General features: G+C 46.9%; 1 protein-coding gene across 5 annotated transcripts; it reads right to left on the minus strand.

Annotated features, from left to right (window-relative positions):
- Positions 1-734: 734 nt before the first annotated feature.
- Positions 735-12,486, minus strand: NACA (nascent polypeptide associated complex subunit alpha). Of its 5 annotated transcripts, none has more exons than XM_067697018.1 (9): positions 12,328-12,486; positions 11,383-11,454; positions 4,189-8,682; positions 2,912-2,997; positions 2,301-2,378; positions 1,873-2,019; positions 1,392-1,520; positions 1,057-1,179; positions 735-864 (listed from the first exon to the last, which is right to left on the minus strand). In XM_067697018.1, exons 2-9 carry the CDS (start codon positions 11,450-11,452, stop codon positions 850-852), a joined length of 5,142 nt encoding a protein of 1,713 aa, XP_067553119.1. In that variant the 5' UTR covers positions 11,453-11,454; positions 12,328-12,486; the 3' UTR covers positions 735-849. The 5 variants fall into 5 exon arrangements, with proteins under 5 accessions (XP_067553119.1, XP_067553120.1, XP_067553121.1 ...); XM_067697019.1 differs by lacking the exon at positions 12,328-12,486 and adding an exon at positions 12,232-12,327; XM_067697020.1 differs by lacking the exons at positions 735-864; positions 4,189-8,682 and having other exon boundaries at positions 1,015-1,179; positions 12,328-12,480.
- Positions 12,487-12,970: the final 484 nt, after the last annotated feature.

Genomic DNA, 12,970 nt, shown 5'->3' on the forward strand with positions numbered 1-12,970 from the left:
TACTTTGTAGATTAATATATACCTGTACAGTGTATGTCTAAGAGCAGAGTGCTTGTACTGTGTATCAATAGTCAAAATCTCTCCTTCGTGAGGTACCTTTTCATTTGCTACAAAGTACTGTCATTTCACCCCCACCCACTATGCATTCTCTCCAACTTTGTCCCAAGCTCTTACATGACAAGATGTAACCAACATGAAATGCTTGCCACAGAAGCCAGACGGGGCCCAATATGTATTCAGAAAGATCGCAGGTCACAGAAGGGGATAATTATTAAATAAAGAAGAATCAGGGACTTCCCTGGTGGCGCAGTGGTTAAGAATCCGCCTGCCAACGCAGGGGACACAGGTTTGAGCCCTGGTCTGGGAAGATCCCACATGCCGCGGAGCAACTAAGCCCGCGTGCCTCCATGCTCTGCAACGAGAAGCCACTGCAATGAGAAGCCTGCGCACCGCAACGAAGACCCAACGCAGCCAAAAATAAATAATAAAAAGTAAATAAATTTATTTAAAAAAATGAATAAGAATAATCAGGATTTGCTACTAGTTAACATCTGGGAAAGAAATGAGAAACTTTCAGTTGTCTCTGAGAACAAGAAGTTCCTAATAGATAGCCTGAACAGTTATCATCTCACAAGAAGTGAAAAGGCTAGGTTTTAAGAGGGGAACCTGAAGTACTAAACCTTTTCATTTCTAGGGCTTTCATGTTTTTTTTGGGGAAGAGATCAAGCACCAACTGAGTTCATCCAACAAGAAGCCATAACTTTATTAATGATAGAAACAGTACAAATTTCAAACCCAGCTGCAGTTACTCTTTTGAAACACCAAAAAAAGGTCCTCTTTTCAAGATGGTTACATTGTTAATTCCTGTAAGAGAAAAGAGATCATCAGAGGTGGTTACAGGCAAATTGAGAGAATTCAGGTCACTAAAACCTGAGGCAACTCAGAAAAGGCTTTGGAAAGAGGCTTCCTAATTGGCTGATATTAAGCACAGAAAATAAAGTCACCCACGATTGGTTAGGGCAGAGGGAGTCAAGGAATAAAGGCTTGGACACTTACCATAATAGCATTTACAATATCATTACTGTTGTTCTTCAGGGCTCGGACTGCCTTTGCTCTCGACACATTTGCTTGTGACATGACCAATTCTATGTCCTTAACTTCCACACCTGTTTCATCAACCTAAAAGAGAGAGAAAAAACACTTAATAAACTAAAGGGAAGAACAACTTCAGTAGTTCTGTCAGGCATCTCCTGAATCTAGCTCTTAAGATAACTCAAAAGCTACTTAACTCAATGGAGTTCAAGAGCCTAAAATAATATAGAATCCACCCATCAATACAAACATAATATTATCTTGTGAGGATTAAAAGCACAAAAGATTTCCTTATATACCTCTTCCTCTTCACTCTCCTCTTGTACAGTTGGAGTCTGTGTGTTTTCTTGAATGTTTGAGACAGCTTCACCCTGAACTTTGAATTTCTCAGCAGCTGCTAACTGTGCTTGCTGAGATAAATCCTCGATCTATAAGGCAGAAAATAGAGAGATTCATGTGAGTAGATTGATCAGCAGCAAACCAAAGAAATCATTTATATCTTTTCCAAACTCCCGCTCTTAAACCCACTTCACATTAACTTACTACGTATCTTTAAATCACGCGGCCTCACTTGGATTATATATTACTGCAAAGAAATAACTTAGGTCTAAAGCAGTGGTTCTCCACTGGGGGTGGTGGTGATTTTGTTCCCCATCACACTGCAAGTGATGTTGCTAAACAGACAGCCCTTCCACAACAAAGAATTATTTGACCCAAAATGTCAATAGCGCTGAGGTTGAGAAACCCCGGTCTAGAGCAACTCCCAAGAACTTTCCTTACCTTGGCTTCCCCAAAAACTATGTAAGTATCTGAAGCTGGGCTCTTGTATACATCTGGTTTTGTGATGACAAAAAGGATATTCTTAGATTTCCGGATAGTGACTCTAGTAACCCCTGTAACCTGTCGAAGACCCAGTTTGGACATAGCCTAAAGAATAAAAAAGAACATCAGGTTTTCAACTTCTTTAGAAGCAGTTTCAGGAAGTAAGGAACATAATAAAACTACATTCTAAGCAAAGACTTTCTGTGGGCTAAGAAAAGGAAAAATACAGAATTGATTTCCAGGCCTCCTGGGCTTTCTGCCATAGTTAACTTCTGTTAGTTTAACTAAACGTGTTTATACCACTACCAAGAGTTCCACCACAGTTTCCCCTCTCGAAAGGTGCTTCATCAGCACCTTTAATCCTTCTTTATAACTTAAACTCTTACCTTCCGTGCCTTCTTTTCACTCCGGCTCTGTTTTGCTTTACTGACTGGTTCTTCATCGATTTCAGCTGCCGCTGCCAGCTAAGAAGATCAAACAGCTATGAGTAAACTGGAATGTAAGACCTGGATACCACAATCCCTATGTGGTTTTCCCTTTATGAAGATTCACAGCTCCAAATACATAAGTCAGCTTCTCTGATCAACACTGGTCCTCCAATGCTTCCTTGACCTCCTTAACTTACTAGTACTTACACTAGTAAGTTAAGAGAATACCCACCTGGTGCAGTGGTTAAGAATCCGCCTGCCAATGCAGGGGACACAGGTTTGAGCCCTGGTCCGGCAAAATCCCACATGCCGCGGAGCAACTAAGCCCGTGCGCCACAACTACTGAGCCTGTGCTCTAGAGCCTGTGAGCCACAACTACTGAGCCCATGTGCCTAGAGCCCACGCTCCACAACAGAAGCCACCGCAATGAGGAGCCCACGCACCTCAACAAAGAGTAAACCTCGCCCGCCGCAACTAGAGAAAGCCCACACGCAACAATGAAGACCCAATTCAGCCAAAAATAAATAAGTAAATTTATTAAAAAAAAAAAAAAAAAAGAGAATACCTACCTGGGCTTGTTGTGTGGTTGCCTGTGTAGAATCCTGTTCCTCAAGCTCTGGTACTGATTCATCACTATCAGATTCTGTTCCAGACCCTAAGAAGACAAGTAACTTTTACTATTTTATAGTAAAGATTACAAGGAAGAGGCACCTCACCATGGCCTCCCCAGACTAGAGGTCACTGGCTTATGCTAGACCTTGCAAAATTAAGTGTAAACCAACTGACTTGTATGAAGCCAGCTCGTACTGATACGATAGCCCCCAACTCAGTCACAAACTAGTGTGTACACATCTATTAAAGACCCAGCCCCAGAAACGAGAGATAATTACTAGATACAGCCGAGCAGTTTATGTAACTGCTTCCTTTCCCTCAAAGTCTTCACTTATGGCACAGGTAAACACCAATGACTTATGTAACGCCAAATTCTACCCAAGAGCCCAACCGTCTTAGAAAGGTTCTGGTAAACAAGGTGCCTCCAGATATACTTAAGTGAAAAAAAAGTAAGATCACATTGTGGAGGCAGACTGGGGGTGGGGTGGGGGACGATTTCCCCTCATCCTTTAAACTGGGTTGGGGGAGGCCAAAAGCAGTTGTGTACACACATTTAGCCTTATTTTCAAACCACTCACCCTAGCAGTTTGATCTAATCAACACAGCTTGAAGATTCTCAAAAATGCTGATCTACAGTTCTGTAGCCACCTCTACTAGATACTCTCTTGTGACCTCTTCCATTTCTTCCAAAAATAATTCACATATTTAAGTTTCCCTCAATTCAAAGGCCAAGCATCAATAGACTACTAAGGGAAAAAGCATACACCTGCACCATTCCCAGGCTAGGAAAAATAGGTCTTTTAAGAAAAGGGAGTCCCTGGGCACTGGTTATTACTAAGTCTAAGATGTGAAAAGAAATTCAAGTAGTTCTAGATTTCCCAATATTTTAGCAAATCCCAGGCCCAGGGACAAAGTTAGTGATATAGTAGAGTTTAGAGCAAATTAAAGGTCTAGAAGGTCTTGGTTTTCAATGTCAGATCAGTTAGGTAAAAAAGATGACAGATCCAGAGTTAGTCTGAACCACATTACACAGGATGGTACACAACAGACCATCTGAGGTGAAAACCAAGGTTGTTTCATATTCCTAGAGCTTTGGCATTTAAACTTATCGTTCTACGTCCAAACACAAGCAGATATACTGGAGAAAGCGGCGCATCCTACGGTTAGTATCGGTGGGTAGCCCCCAGAGGGTTGTGGGCAACACACCATGCACACGGCAAACCAAGGCAAATACCCTTATTATTCTTCAGAACAGGCTGCTTGGCAGAGGGGGTTGGGGCAGGGATCCCAGCAGGTTTGGGGGTGGGCATGTTGACGAGGACCGGCTGGAAAGGCACTCCCCCCGAGATTGGCTCCGGGGGAATCAGAGGCGGCAGCTCATCCTCATCAGCAGGGGCTGAGGGCTTACGGGGTGATTCCAGCACCAGCCCAGGTGAGGACGGCAGAGATTGCTGTTTAGGGAGCAGAGGGGGAACTGGGGAGGGAGAAAGAGGCAGAGAGACTGATGGGGTAGGTGCTGGAGAGACAGATGCAGATCCAGCTTTAGGAAGGACCTTCTCTGGGGCAGCTGCTGCTGAAAGGGTAGACGTCTCAGACTCAGGAGGAGCCAAGGGGCCCTTTGGGGAATGGAAAGAGTCTTTGCCCTTTAAGAGAGAAGTAGGGAGGGCTTTTGGAGCCTTTGGAGAAGAACCTTTCTGAGTGCAGACTGTCAGTAGAGGAGCTGGAGCCACTGCAGGAAGGGATCCTTTAGTACCATTCTGAGCTGAGGGATCTGGGCACACAGGAGGTGAAACAGAACTCTTCTTCTGAGTGGGAGCTGTGACGACTGGTGCACTTTCTAGAGCTGGAGCATCAAGCACTGCTTTGAGAGCTGTGGGGCCTTTCTTTATTGGGGGCCCTTTAGATGCCTGAGGTGCAGTGGACCCCAAGGGACATGTGACTGAAACTGGGGAAGTACAGGGCTCTTTGGGGGAGGGAGGAATCACAGCTGGGGGAGTGGGAGCCCCTTTGGAGGATGAGGTTGCTGGCCCCCCTTTCGGGGCTAGAGACTTTTGGGGGGAGGAAGGAGTTACAGCTGAGGGAGTAGGGACCTCTTTGAGAGCTAGAGTTGCTGAGGCTCTTTTTGGGGAGGGAGGAGTCACAGATGGCGGAGTAGGGTCTCCTCTGAGAGGTGGGGCAGCTGGGGCTCTTCTGGGAGATGGAGTTGCTGGGCCCCCTTTGGGGGAGGAAGGAGCCATGGCTGGGGAAGTGGGGACTTCTTTGGGGTCTGGGGTTGCTGGAGACTCTTTGGGGACCAGAGTTGCTGAGGCTTTTTTGGGGGAGGGAGGAGCCACAGATGGGGGAGTAGGGTCTCCTTTGAGAGGTGAAGTAGCTGGGGCTCTTTTGGGAGATGGAGTTGCTGGGCCCCCTTTGGGGGAGGGAGGAGCCACAGCTGAGGGAGTGGGGATTCCTTTGAGTGATGGAGTTGCTGGAGCCTTTTTTGGAGAGGGAGGAGCCACAGCTGAGGGAGTGGAGGCTCCTTTGAGTGGAGTTGCTGGGGCCTCTTTGGGGGTGTGAGGAACCATAACTGGGGGAGTGGAATCTCTTTTGGGAGGTGGGGCAGCTGAGGCTCTTTTGGGAGACGGAGTTGCTGGGCCTCCTTTGGGGGAGGGAGGAGCCACAGCTGGGGGAGTGGAATCCTCTCTGGGAAGTGGGATAGCTGGAGCTCTTATGGGGGCTGGAGTCCCTTTGAGGGAGGAAGGAGTCAGAGCTGAGGGAACAGGAGCCTCTTTGGGAGATGGAGTTGCTGGGCCTCCTTTGGGGGAGGGAGGAGCCACAGCTGGGGGAGTGGAGCCCCCCTTTGGAGGTGGGGTAGCTGGGGCTCTTTTGGGAGATGTGGTTGCTGGGCCCCCTTTGGGAGAGGGAGGAGCCGCAGCTGATGGAGTGAGGGGCTCTCTGGGAGATGGGGTTGCTGGGCCCCCTTTGGGGGAAGTAAGGGCTCCTTTGGGAGGTGGGGTAGTTGGGGCTCCTTTTGGGGAGGAAGGAGTCACAGCTGGAGGAGTGGGGGTCTCTTTAGGTAATGAGGTTGCTGGTTCCCCTTTGGGGGAAGGAGGAGCCACAACTGAGGGACTGGGGGCCTCTTTGGGAGATGGGGTAGCTGGGGACTCTCTGGGAGACAGAGTTGCTGGGGCTCCTTTGGGGGAGGAAGGAGTCACAGCTGGAGGAGTTAGGGTTTCTTTAGGGGATGGGGTTGCTGGCCCCGCTTTGGGGGAAGGAGAAGACATAGGTAGGGGAATGGGAGCCTCTTTGGGGGATGGGGGAGTAGGAGAATGCTTCTTGGCTAGTGATCCTTTACGGACATGAAAAGAAAGATTGGCCTCTGGAAGAGAGGAAGGTTCAACTGGAGAAACAGTGAATGACAGATTTCCAGCAGGAGTATCAGAGATAGCAGGTACACTTTTAGAAACAGAAGGAGCAAGACTTAAGGTAGTAGTAGCTGAACCCTTCTTGGTTGGAGTTCTTTTGGTTTGAGGAGACACACTAGTCCCTAAAGGAGATGGGGAGTCAGTTAGGTAAGTTCCTTTGGAAGATGCAGTAACAGAAGCACCAGAATCCTCAGTTGGGTACCCTTCAGGAGAGGAAGCCACAGGTGCCAATGCTGAAGTTTGAGAAATACCATGAACTTTCTTTGCACCTTGAGGAGTACCAGCTGGAGGAAGAGGGGGAAAAGACTCAGACTTGGGAATTTCAGGGACCTGTGCCACAGCAGCTGGAGAAGCAGAAACATTCTGGGGAGATAAAGTCACAGCTGGAGCCAGAGGGCAACTTTCAGAGGTTGGAGGGACCAAAGGTAAAGTAGTAAGAGTGGAAGTACTCTTCTTGGCAGGGTGGCTTTTAGAATCTAAAGAGACAGCTCCTTCTAGAAAAGGACTGGCTACAGGTATAGGAGTGGAGGTACCTTTGGCAGTTGTAGGAGCCATCCCATCAATGGCAGTGCTTTCCAAAGGAAATGTACTTACAATTGGGGTAGTGAGAGAACTTTTGAGAAGCAGACTAGTTGGATCTGGGCTTGCGTAAGAATCTGTCTTGATTATAGAGGTTGGGGAGTTGACCCCCAGAGAAGAGGTAGTAGTACTGGCTGGCTTAACTAGAGGGAGAGGCTCTAGGAAGCTTTTCTTTGCTAAGGTGGCTTCAGGAGAAAGAGCTATCTCCAGAGAAGATGATGTACTTTGGAGAGAAGGGAGATTTTTAGGGGCTGCCAGGGCTGGTGAAACAGGGAGACTTTTGGGGTTCTCGGGGGCTGGCAGAGGTTGAGAGACAGGTATCCCCAGAGTGGTGGTTACTTGAGGAGTAGGAAGCTCTTTGGGAGCCACAGGCGCCATAACCAAGGCAGTTTGGGAAACTGAGTCCTTACTGCTCATGGGACCTGATGAAACTGGAAGAGAGACACAAGTAGCTACCTCAAAGGTAATAGATGCTGCAGAAACTGTAGAGGAGTTAGCCATCCCAAGTGGGGTGGTTCCAACAGAAGAAACAGGAGCTTCTTTCAAGCCTGGCCTCCCTGGAGAAGAACCAAGAATCTGGGCCACCAAAGGTTGATGAGCAGCACTAGGAGAGTCTTTGAGAATCAGAGAGGCTGTAGGAGATATCAGAGAAGAGGTAGCTACATTGGAAGAGGCTATGTCAGTGATAGTAGAGAGGCCTTTGTCAGCAGACAGAGCCAGAGGGGAAGTTGGAGCTCCCCCTGGAAAAGCAGCCTTAGCAGTAGGAACCACCTCATTTTTGGAAAGAAGGGGAGAAATTAGAGATCTCTGAGAAGGGTAAGAGGTACCCGTGGAAGAATGAACTACAGAAACAGTATCCTCTATGGGATCTGACAGAATATTAGAACCTGAAGGTTGAACAGGAGAACCAAGAGAAGTGAGGAAAACTGGGGGGGCATGAGGAGCCACAGGAATAGACTGAGTTGAAAGAGATAAAGCAGCAGGTGGACTAAGGGGTCCCTTTAGGCTGAGGCTTGCAGGGTTTTGTGGAGAAGTCAGAGCTGAGGAAATAGGGATGCCTTTGACCTGAGGGGAAGGAATGGCTAAGGGAGTGGCAGGTGGCGTCTGAGGACATGAGGCTAGTCCAGACTGAAGAGAAACCAAAGGAGTTACAAGATGGGAAGAAACAGCACTGACTATACCTGGAGGGCTGGGGGTACCTTTTGGATTAGGGACTACTTGAGAGGGAGCTTGAAGAGGAGAGGGCTTTGGTTCTGAGGAAGCAACTGGAGCTGATAGAGACGTCACTGACCCTGACTCAATCACAGCAACCGAAGGAGGTGAACTAGGAGGGTTAGGTGGATAGCCAGAGCTCTTCTGAACTGAGTGGGGAGCCAAGGCCACCAGAGCCAAGGGAGCTGAAGAGGAATGAACACCTTTCAGAGTTGGAGTTATTATGGGAGAGGCCAGAGCTAAGGCAGCTGGGGAGATGGGAGGCCCTATTAGGTTTGGTAGGAAAGCTGGGGTGCCAGTGGGGGGAGGGGCAGCTCCCAAAGGCAGGGCTGTCCCAGTGGATGACTCAGGAAAAGGAGCTTCAAAAGGGGTTGAGGCAATAGTAGAGGGAGAAAGGAATGAGGAAGGCTGGTTAGGGGTTGCCAGAGGGCATTGCTGGGAGGCCAGGGAACAAGGAGGGGTAGGGGTAGGGGTAGGTTTAGGCTGCCCTAAAGCAGCAGTGACACTCAAGGCTGAAGACACAGGAAGCAAAGCTGGAGGAGAAAAGCAAAAAAAAAAAAAAAAAAAAAAAACAAAAAACAAAAAGAGGATAAAGGAGGAAAGGGAAGGAAAAAAACAAAGGTGAGTTATACAGCCCAACTTGGTACAACATGCCTCACAGAAAACATTGGAATTTTAAATCTGAGAATGAAAGTCACCATACAGGATTAGACAAAGGTGACAAGCAACAGCAATCTTCCCCAAACATACTTCAGTGGTCAAGTAAGAATACATCCCTCTCCTCATCTCCCACATTTCCCAAGTTTTACTAAAGTAAGTGAAATATTTTAGGGTGAAAAACAGTCTAAGAGCAGCCTATTAGTCTCTAAATGGGGAGCACAGGCCCAGGAGTAAGTTGGAAACAGCATGCTTTCTACCCTTTCCCAGTTGTGCTCTTCCCTTCCCCCCTCAAACAAACCCTAAGTCTTTCTCACAGGCCATAGAATCACCACTAGAACAGTTCTACCCTGTCTACCCAAGGAGCATGAACTAACTGAAACAAATACTGAAAACTGGAACAAGGAAGACAGTCAGTGGCAATAATGATGGGGAATCAGAGCTGAATGATAAAAAACAGGCCTTTTAATGCTCAGGCTTCCACTAAGTCAGGAAAAATCTGACCCTTAATACTGTGTATTAAATACTACTTCACTTAGCCTCCCTATACTTCATTTTCCTTACCCAAGTCAAACAAAAAACCAACCACAAATGGGTGGACTCTACAGTCTCTAAGTAATGTTAAGTCTCCAAACATCAATCTAAGATGAATTAGACCACGAGAGACAGCTTAGTCACAAGGGTAGGAACTGTATTATGAAACTGTAACTCAACTTGATAAACCAGACTGTGGTTCTATTTTGAAAGTAGGGAACTGGAGTGGAGAAAATACATTGATCCCCACCCCTTAATCCGGATGAGTATGCCATTCTGCCAAAATAGGCACTATCTGCACTAGAGTAAACCTAAGCAAAAGGTTTTCGAAATGATGAAAAAATACCATGCTTACTAATCAGGAGGTAACACAGGATTAGACCAACAAATGCTCAACACCTAGAAGGGAGTATTATTTAAAAAAAAAAAAAAAAAGCTTATAGCATCCAAATTCACTCAACCAAAAGTACCCCAACTACAGAAAAGACAGGTGGCTCAAGCAGTTTTTCCTCAAGAGCTGGTAGGTGAAAATCTTATGATTACAGTGCAAATGTTCTCAAACATATTAATCAGAATTTGAAACTTAGAATGTTTTAATCTCACTGGACCTCAAGATGGGATTAAGGCCCAAATTACTTGCTTTAGACACCATAACGAATCCCGAGTCAGTTGCCTCATTCTAATAATTATTTAATTATAGTTATGTATTAAAAATACTCCAAGTGTTCATCACGGGTGCTTAATTAATATCATCTAACCTACTGTGCAATCTCAAAATATTCCGGAATAAGTTTAACAGCACTAAGGATTGCTTCAGAAGCAAATAGCATTAATTTTGAAGCTTGATCCAGATTATTCTAAATTTATCTGAATTTCAGTCTCCACATTTGTAAAATCAAGTTGAGATTCTCTAAAGTTTTGTTAGCACTGAAACTACAGAATCTTTTAGAGACCATTCCTTTATTTTTACCTTCCTCAAGTCCCTTGCAGTTCAAGGATTTCATATAGTTTACTTCCGAGCTCAGAGGCCCCCTCCTTTTTGTTTGCTAGCAGCTGTATTAATCCCTTCAGCTGCTAAAATCAGACAGGTGGGGAGGGAGAACCTTAATGCTTTCAACTATAAACAACTCTATTTTAATTCCAGAAGGAGACAAAAATTGCCGTTAAGTCACAGGTGGAGTTTAAAAGAAAATAATGCATTTACCATAAAGGGGGAATAAAAAAGGTGAGGATGGAGGTCACAGCCTGAAAATTCCCTTCATTTAGCTCTGCACAACTAATCAGCAAGAAGACTACCATAAAAAAATTTTTTCCCTACCCCTTCTCAAGTTTTATAGAAGTGTACTTTAATCAGAATTCAAAACTTGCCTTACACTATGTTCTACATTCATTAATTCCAAAGCCGAAGAGCAGTCAAAGGAAGGCTCTATTTCAATTCTGGGTTCCAGATAAGCTGTTGATGCAGGCACTGTTCCAGCACGCTAGAAACGTCTCAGCACCAATCCATAAAACAAGTTAACCAATCTAGGAGGGCCTGGGGCCCAGTAGGACACATTTACCATCAGCAAACATCTTATCCAGGCATGTGATGATGGCACAATGCCAAGCACTGCCATCTAAAACCTTGCAAACTGCTGGCTGGAACTTCACAAAAGCTCAGGTCTCCTGGACCTGCCAGTGTGTCACCTAGTTCCAACAGGTAAGAATCAGAGTCCCTTTCCTGCTCAGTTTTCCTATGTGAGGGGAGGCTTCCACAACAGAGCTACCTTTGAAGCAGCTCTCATAACCTACAAAGCAAGCCATGGAGCTTTTAATGTTCCCGAATCTTAAATATACGGTTTTTATTCCACTCTCTAAGCAAGTCCTTTCAGGAAAGCTACTATTGTGGACTCTACTCCCTGGTAAAGCTACAGCCCTATCTTCTTTAATGAGAGTCAACACTGAAATACACAAGTATATTCTATTTGTCACTTAACCCACCAAATAGTTTTAGGGTCGATCTTACTATCTTAATCAAGGGCAAGGGGTCTAGGGGAACCTACCTGTCTCAGCCTGGGGCTGTGGCAACTCCTGCTCTGTAGCAGGGACGGTTTCTGTGGCTTCACCGGGCATTTCTGAAGGGAATAAAAAGGAGGCCTGAAATGACTCGGATCCGTTCTGCTGCCCAACCCACAGTCAAGCTTCAAACTGCGGAGGGCTGTTAGAAAACCATAAGCGTGGGACAACCCTCCCCAAAGCAGCTGGAATAGGTGAAAACCACGACGTAACCCTCCCATTTTTGATCAGCAGAACCACCACCTTTTACCGCTCCTCTACACTCTGCAGAGAGCGGATTTCCCAGTGCCCAGGGATTCGTTTTATTCCACACTCCAAATCCCACACAGAAGCAATTACCACTGCGTTCTCCACCCGAGGGAGAGGCTCGCGGTCTGGCTCCTGAGCACGGGATGGGAGACTTCAGACGCTACCTTGAACAGTCGTCTCCCCTCGCCGCCCCGCCCCCCCCGCCCCGCTTCCTGGGCTAGGACCTCAAGGACTGCCGTTTTCCGACTTTCAGGACCCAGAAGAAACAGGGTGTCCTAAGTCCCAACACTCGCTTGTCACAATAAGAAGAGTGTGTGTGTGAGCGCGCGCGCGCGTGCGGAGGGGCTGTTCCAAGGCTGTGACCCCTTAACCTCCTCTAGGTTCTCGTGAAGCGGTTCCCAATACCAGACGCAACCCACTTCCATCCCCGACGCCGCAACGGCTCCTATCTCCCCAGCCCTGGACTCGCGGCCTACGGCCTTTCTGCCCTGCTTTTGCCAGGACACCAACAGCAGACCCCATTTTGTCCGGAGGCCCCAAGGCCACACTGCCCAGGGCTAAGCAGGAACCCGGTGGCCCCATAAAACCTCCAATTCTCCTTAGTTCCCAGTCCTCGGGGCGGCTCAGCCCGCAAGAAAAACGGATGGCTACGGATAAAAAGTCGTGACGAAGACAGCACTTACTGTGCGGGGAACGCGGAACCAAGATGGCGGCAGAAAGAGAGCTGGCGAGAGCGTGACCCACGCCTGTTGCAGAACGAAGCCTGGCGGAGGGGGCGGGACCAGGATCCGATTCCGGGTCAGGAGCTGCCGGCAGTCACTTCCTTTAACCAGTGAGCCGTTCGGGTATTTCCAGTCTGGGGTGGTGACGAGGTCTAAATAAGGGTATGAATTTAGAACAGGACTCGCTGGCCTGGCAGGAACTCTCTTCTCTGAGCCATGCAGTCCTAAGATAGCCGACCCCTTCCCGTCCCCCAAGTCGAGGCATTTTTGATACGCGAAGGGCAATTGTAGGAGAAGCAAACTCTGCTCCCCCGTCGGTAAAGTAGCCACAGCAGTATTACTGCTACTTTCTGACTTCCTTTTCTCAAATAATTCAGGAAAATATGGTGTTAAGTAATGCTGAATGCCACAGAGATTGTATTCACACCATTGGAAGATAGCTGTGACCTAGGTTAATCCTCAATTTTATTTTTGGAATACATAATTTAGACTGAGATTATTATAAAGGTGTAAATTCCCCTATTCAGAAAAAAGAACATAGGCGCATATACAATTCTTTTTGCTTGTTTTGGACATTATATCCTGAAACTCATCCGTTCTAGAG

The sequence above is a fragment of the Pseudorca crassidens genome, chromosome 11 (assembly GCF_039906515.1).
Source record: "Pseudorca crassidens isolate mPseCra1 chromosome 11, mPseCra1.hap1, whole genome shotgun sequence".
NCBI classification, from domain to species: Eukaryota; Metazoa; Chordata; class Mammalia; order Artiodactyla; family Delphinidae; genus Pseudorca; species Pseudorca crassidens.

Coding starts and splice junctions, on each gene's coding strand:
- NACA (XM_067697018.1), bottom strand. CDS start 11,452: ATGCCCGGTGAAGCCACAGAAACCGTCCCTGCTACAGAGCAGGAGTTG. Junction 2,998..4,188: donor TGTTCTGAAGAATAATAAGG/GTATTTGCCTTG, acceptor TTGTCTTCTTAG/GGTCTGGAACAGAATCTGAT. Junction 1,521..1,872: donor TAGTTTTTGGGGAAGCCAAG/GTAAGGAAAGTT, acceptor TCTGCCTTATAG/ATCGAGGATTTATCTCAGCA.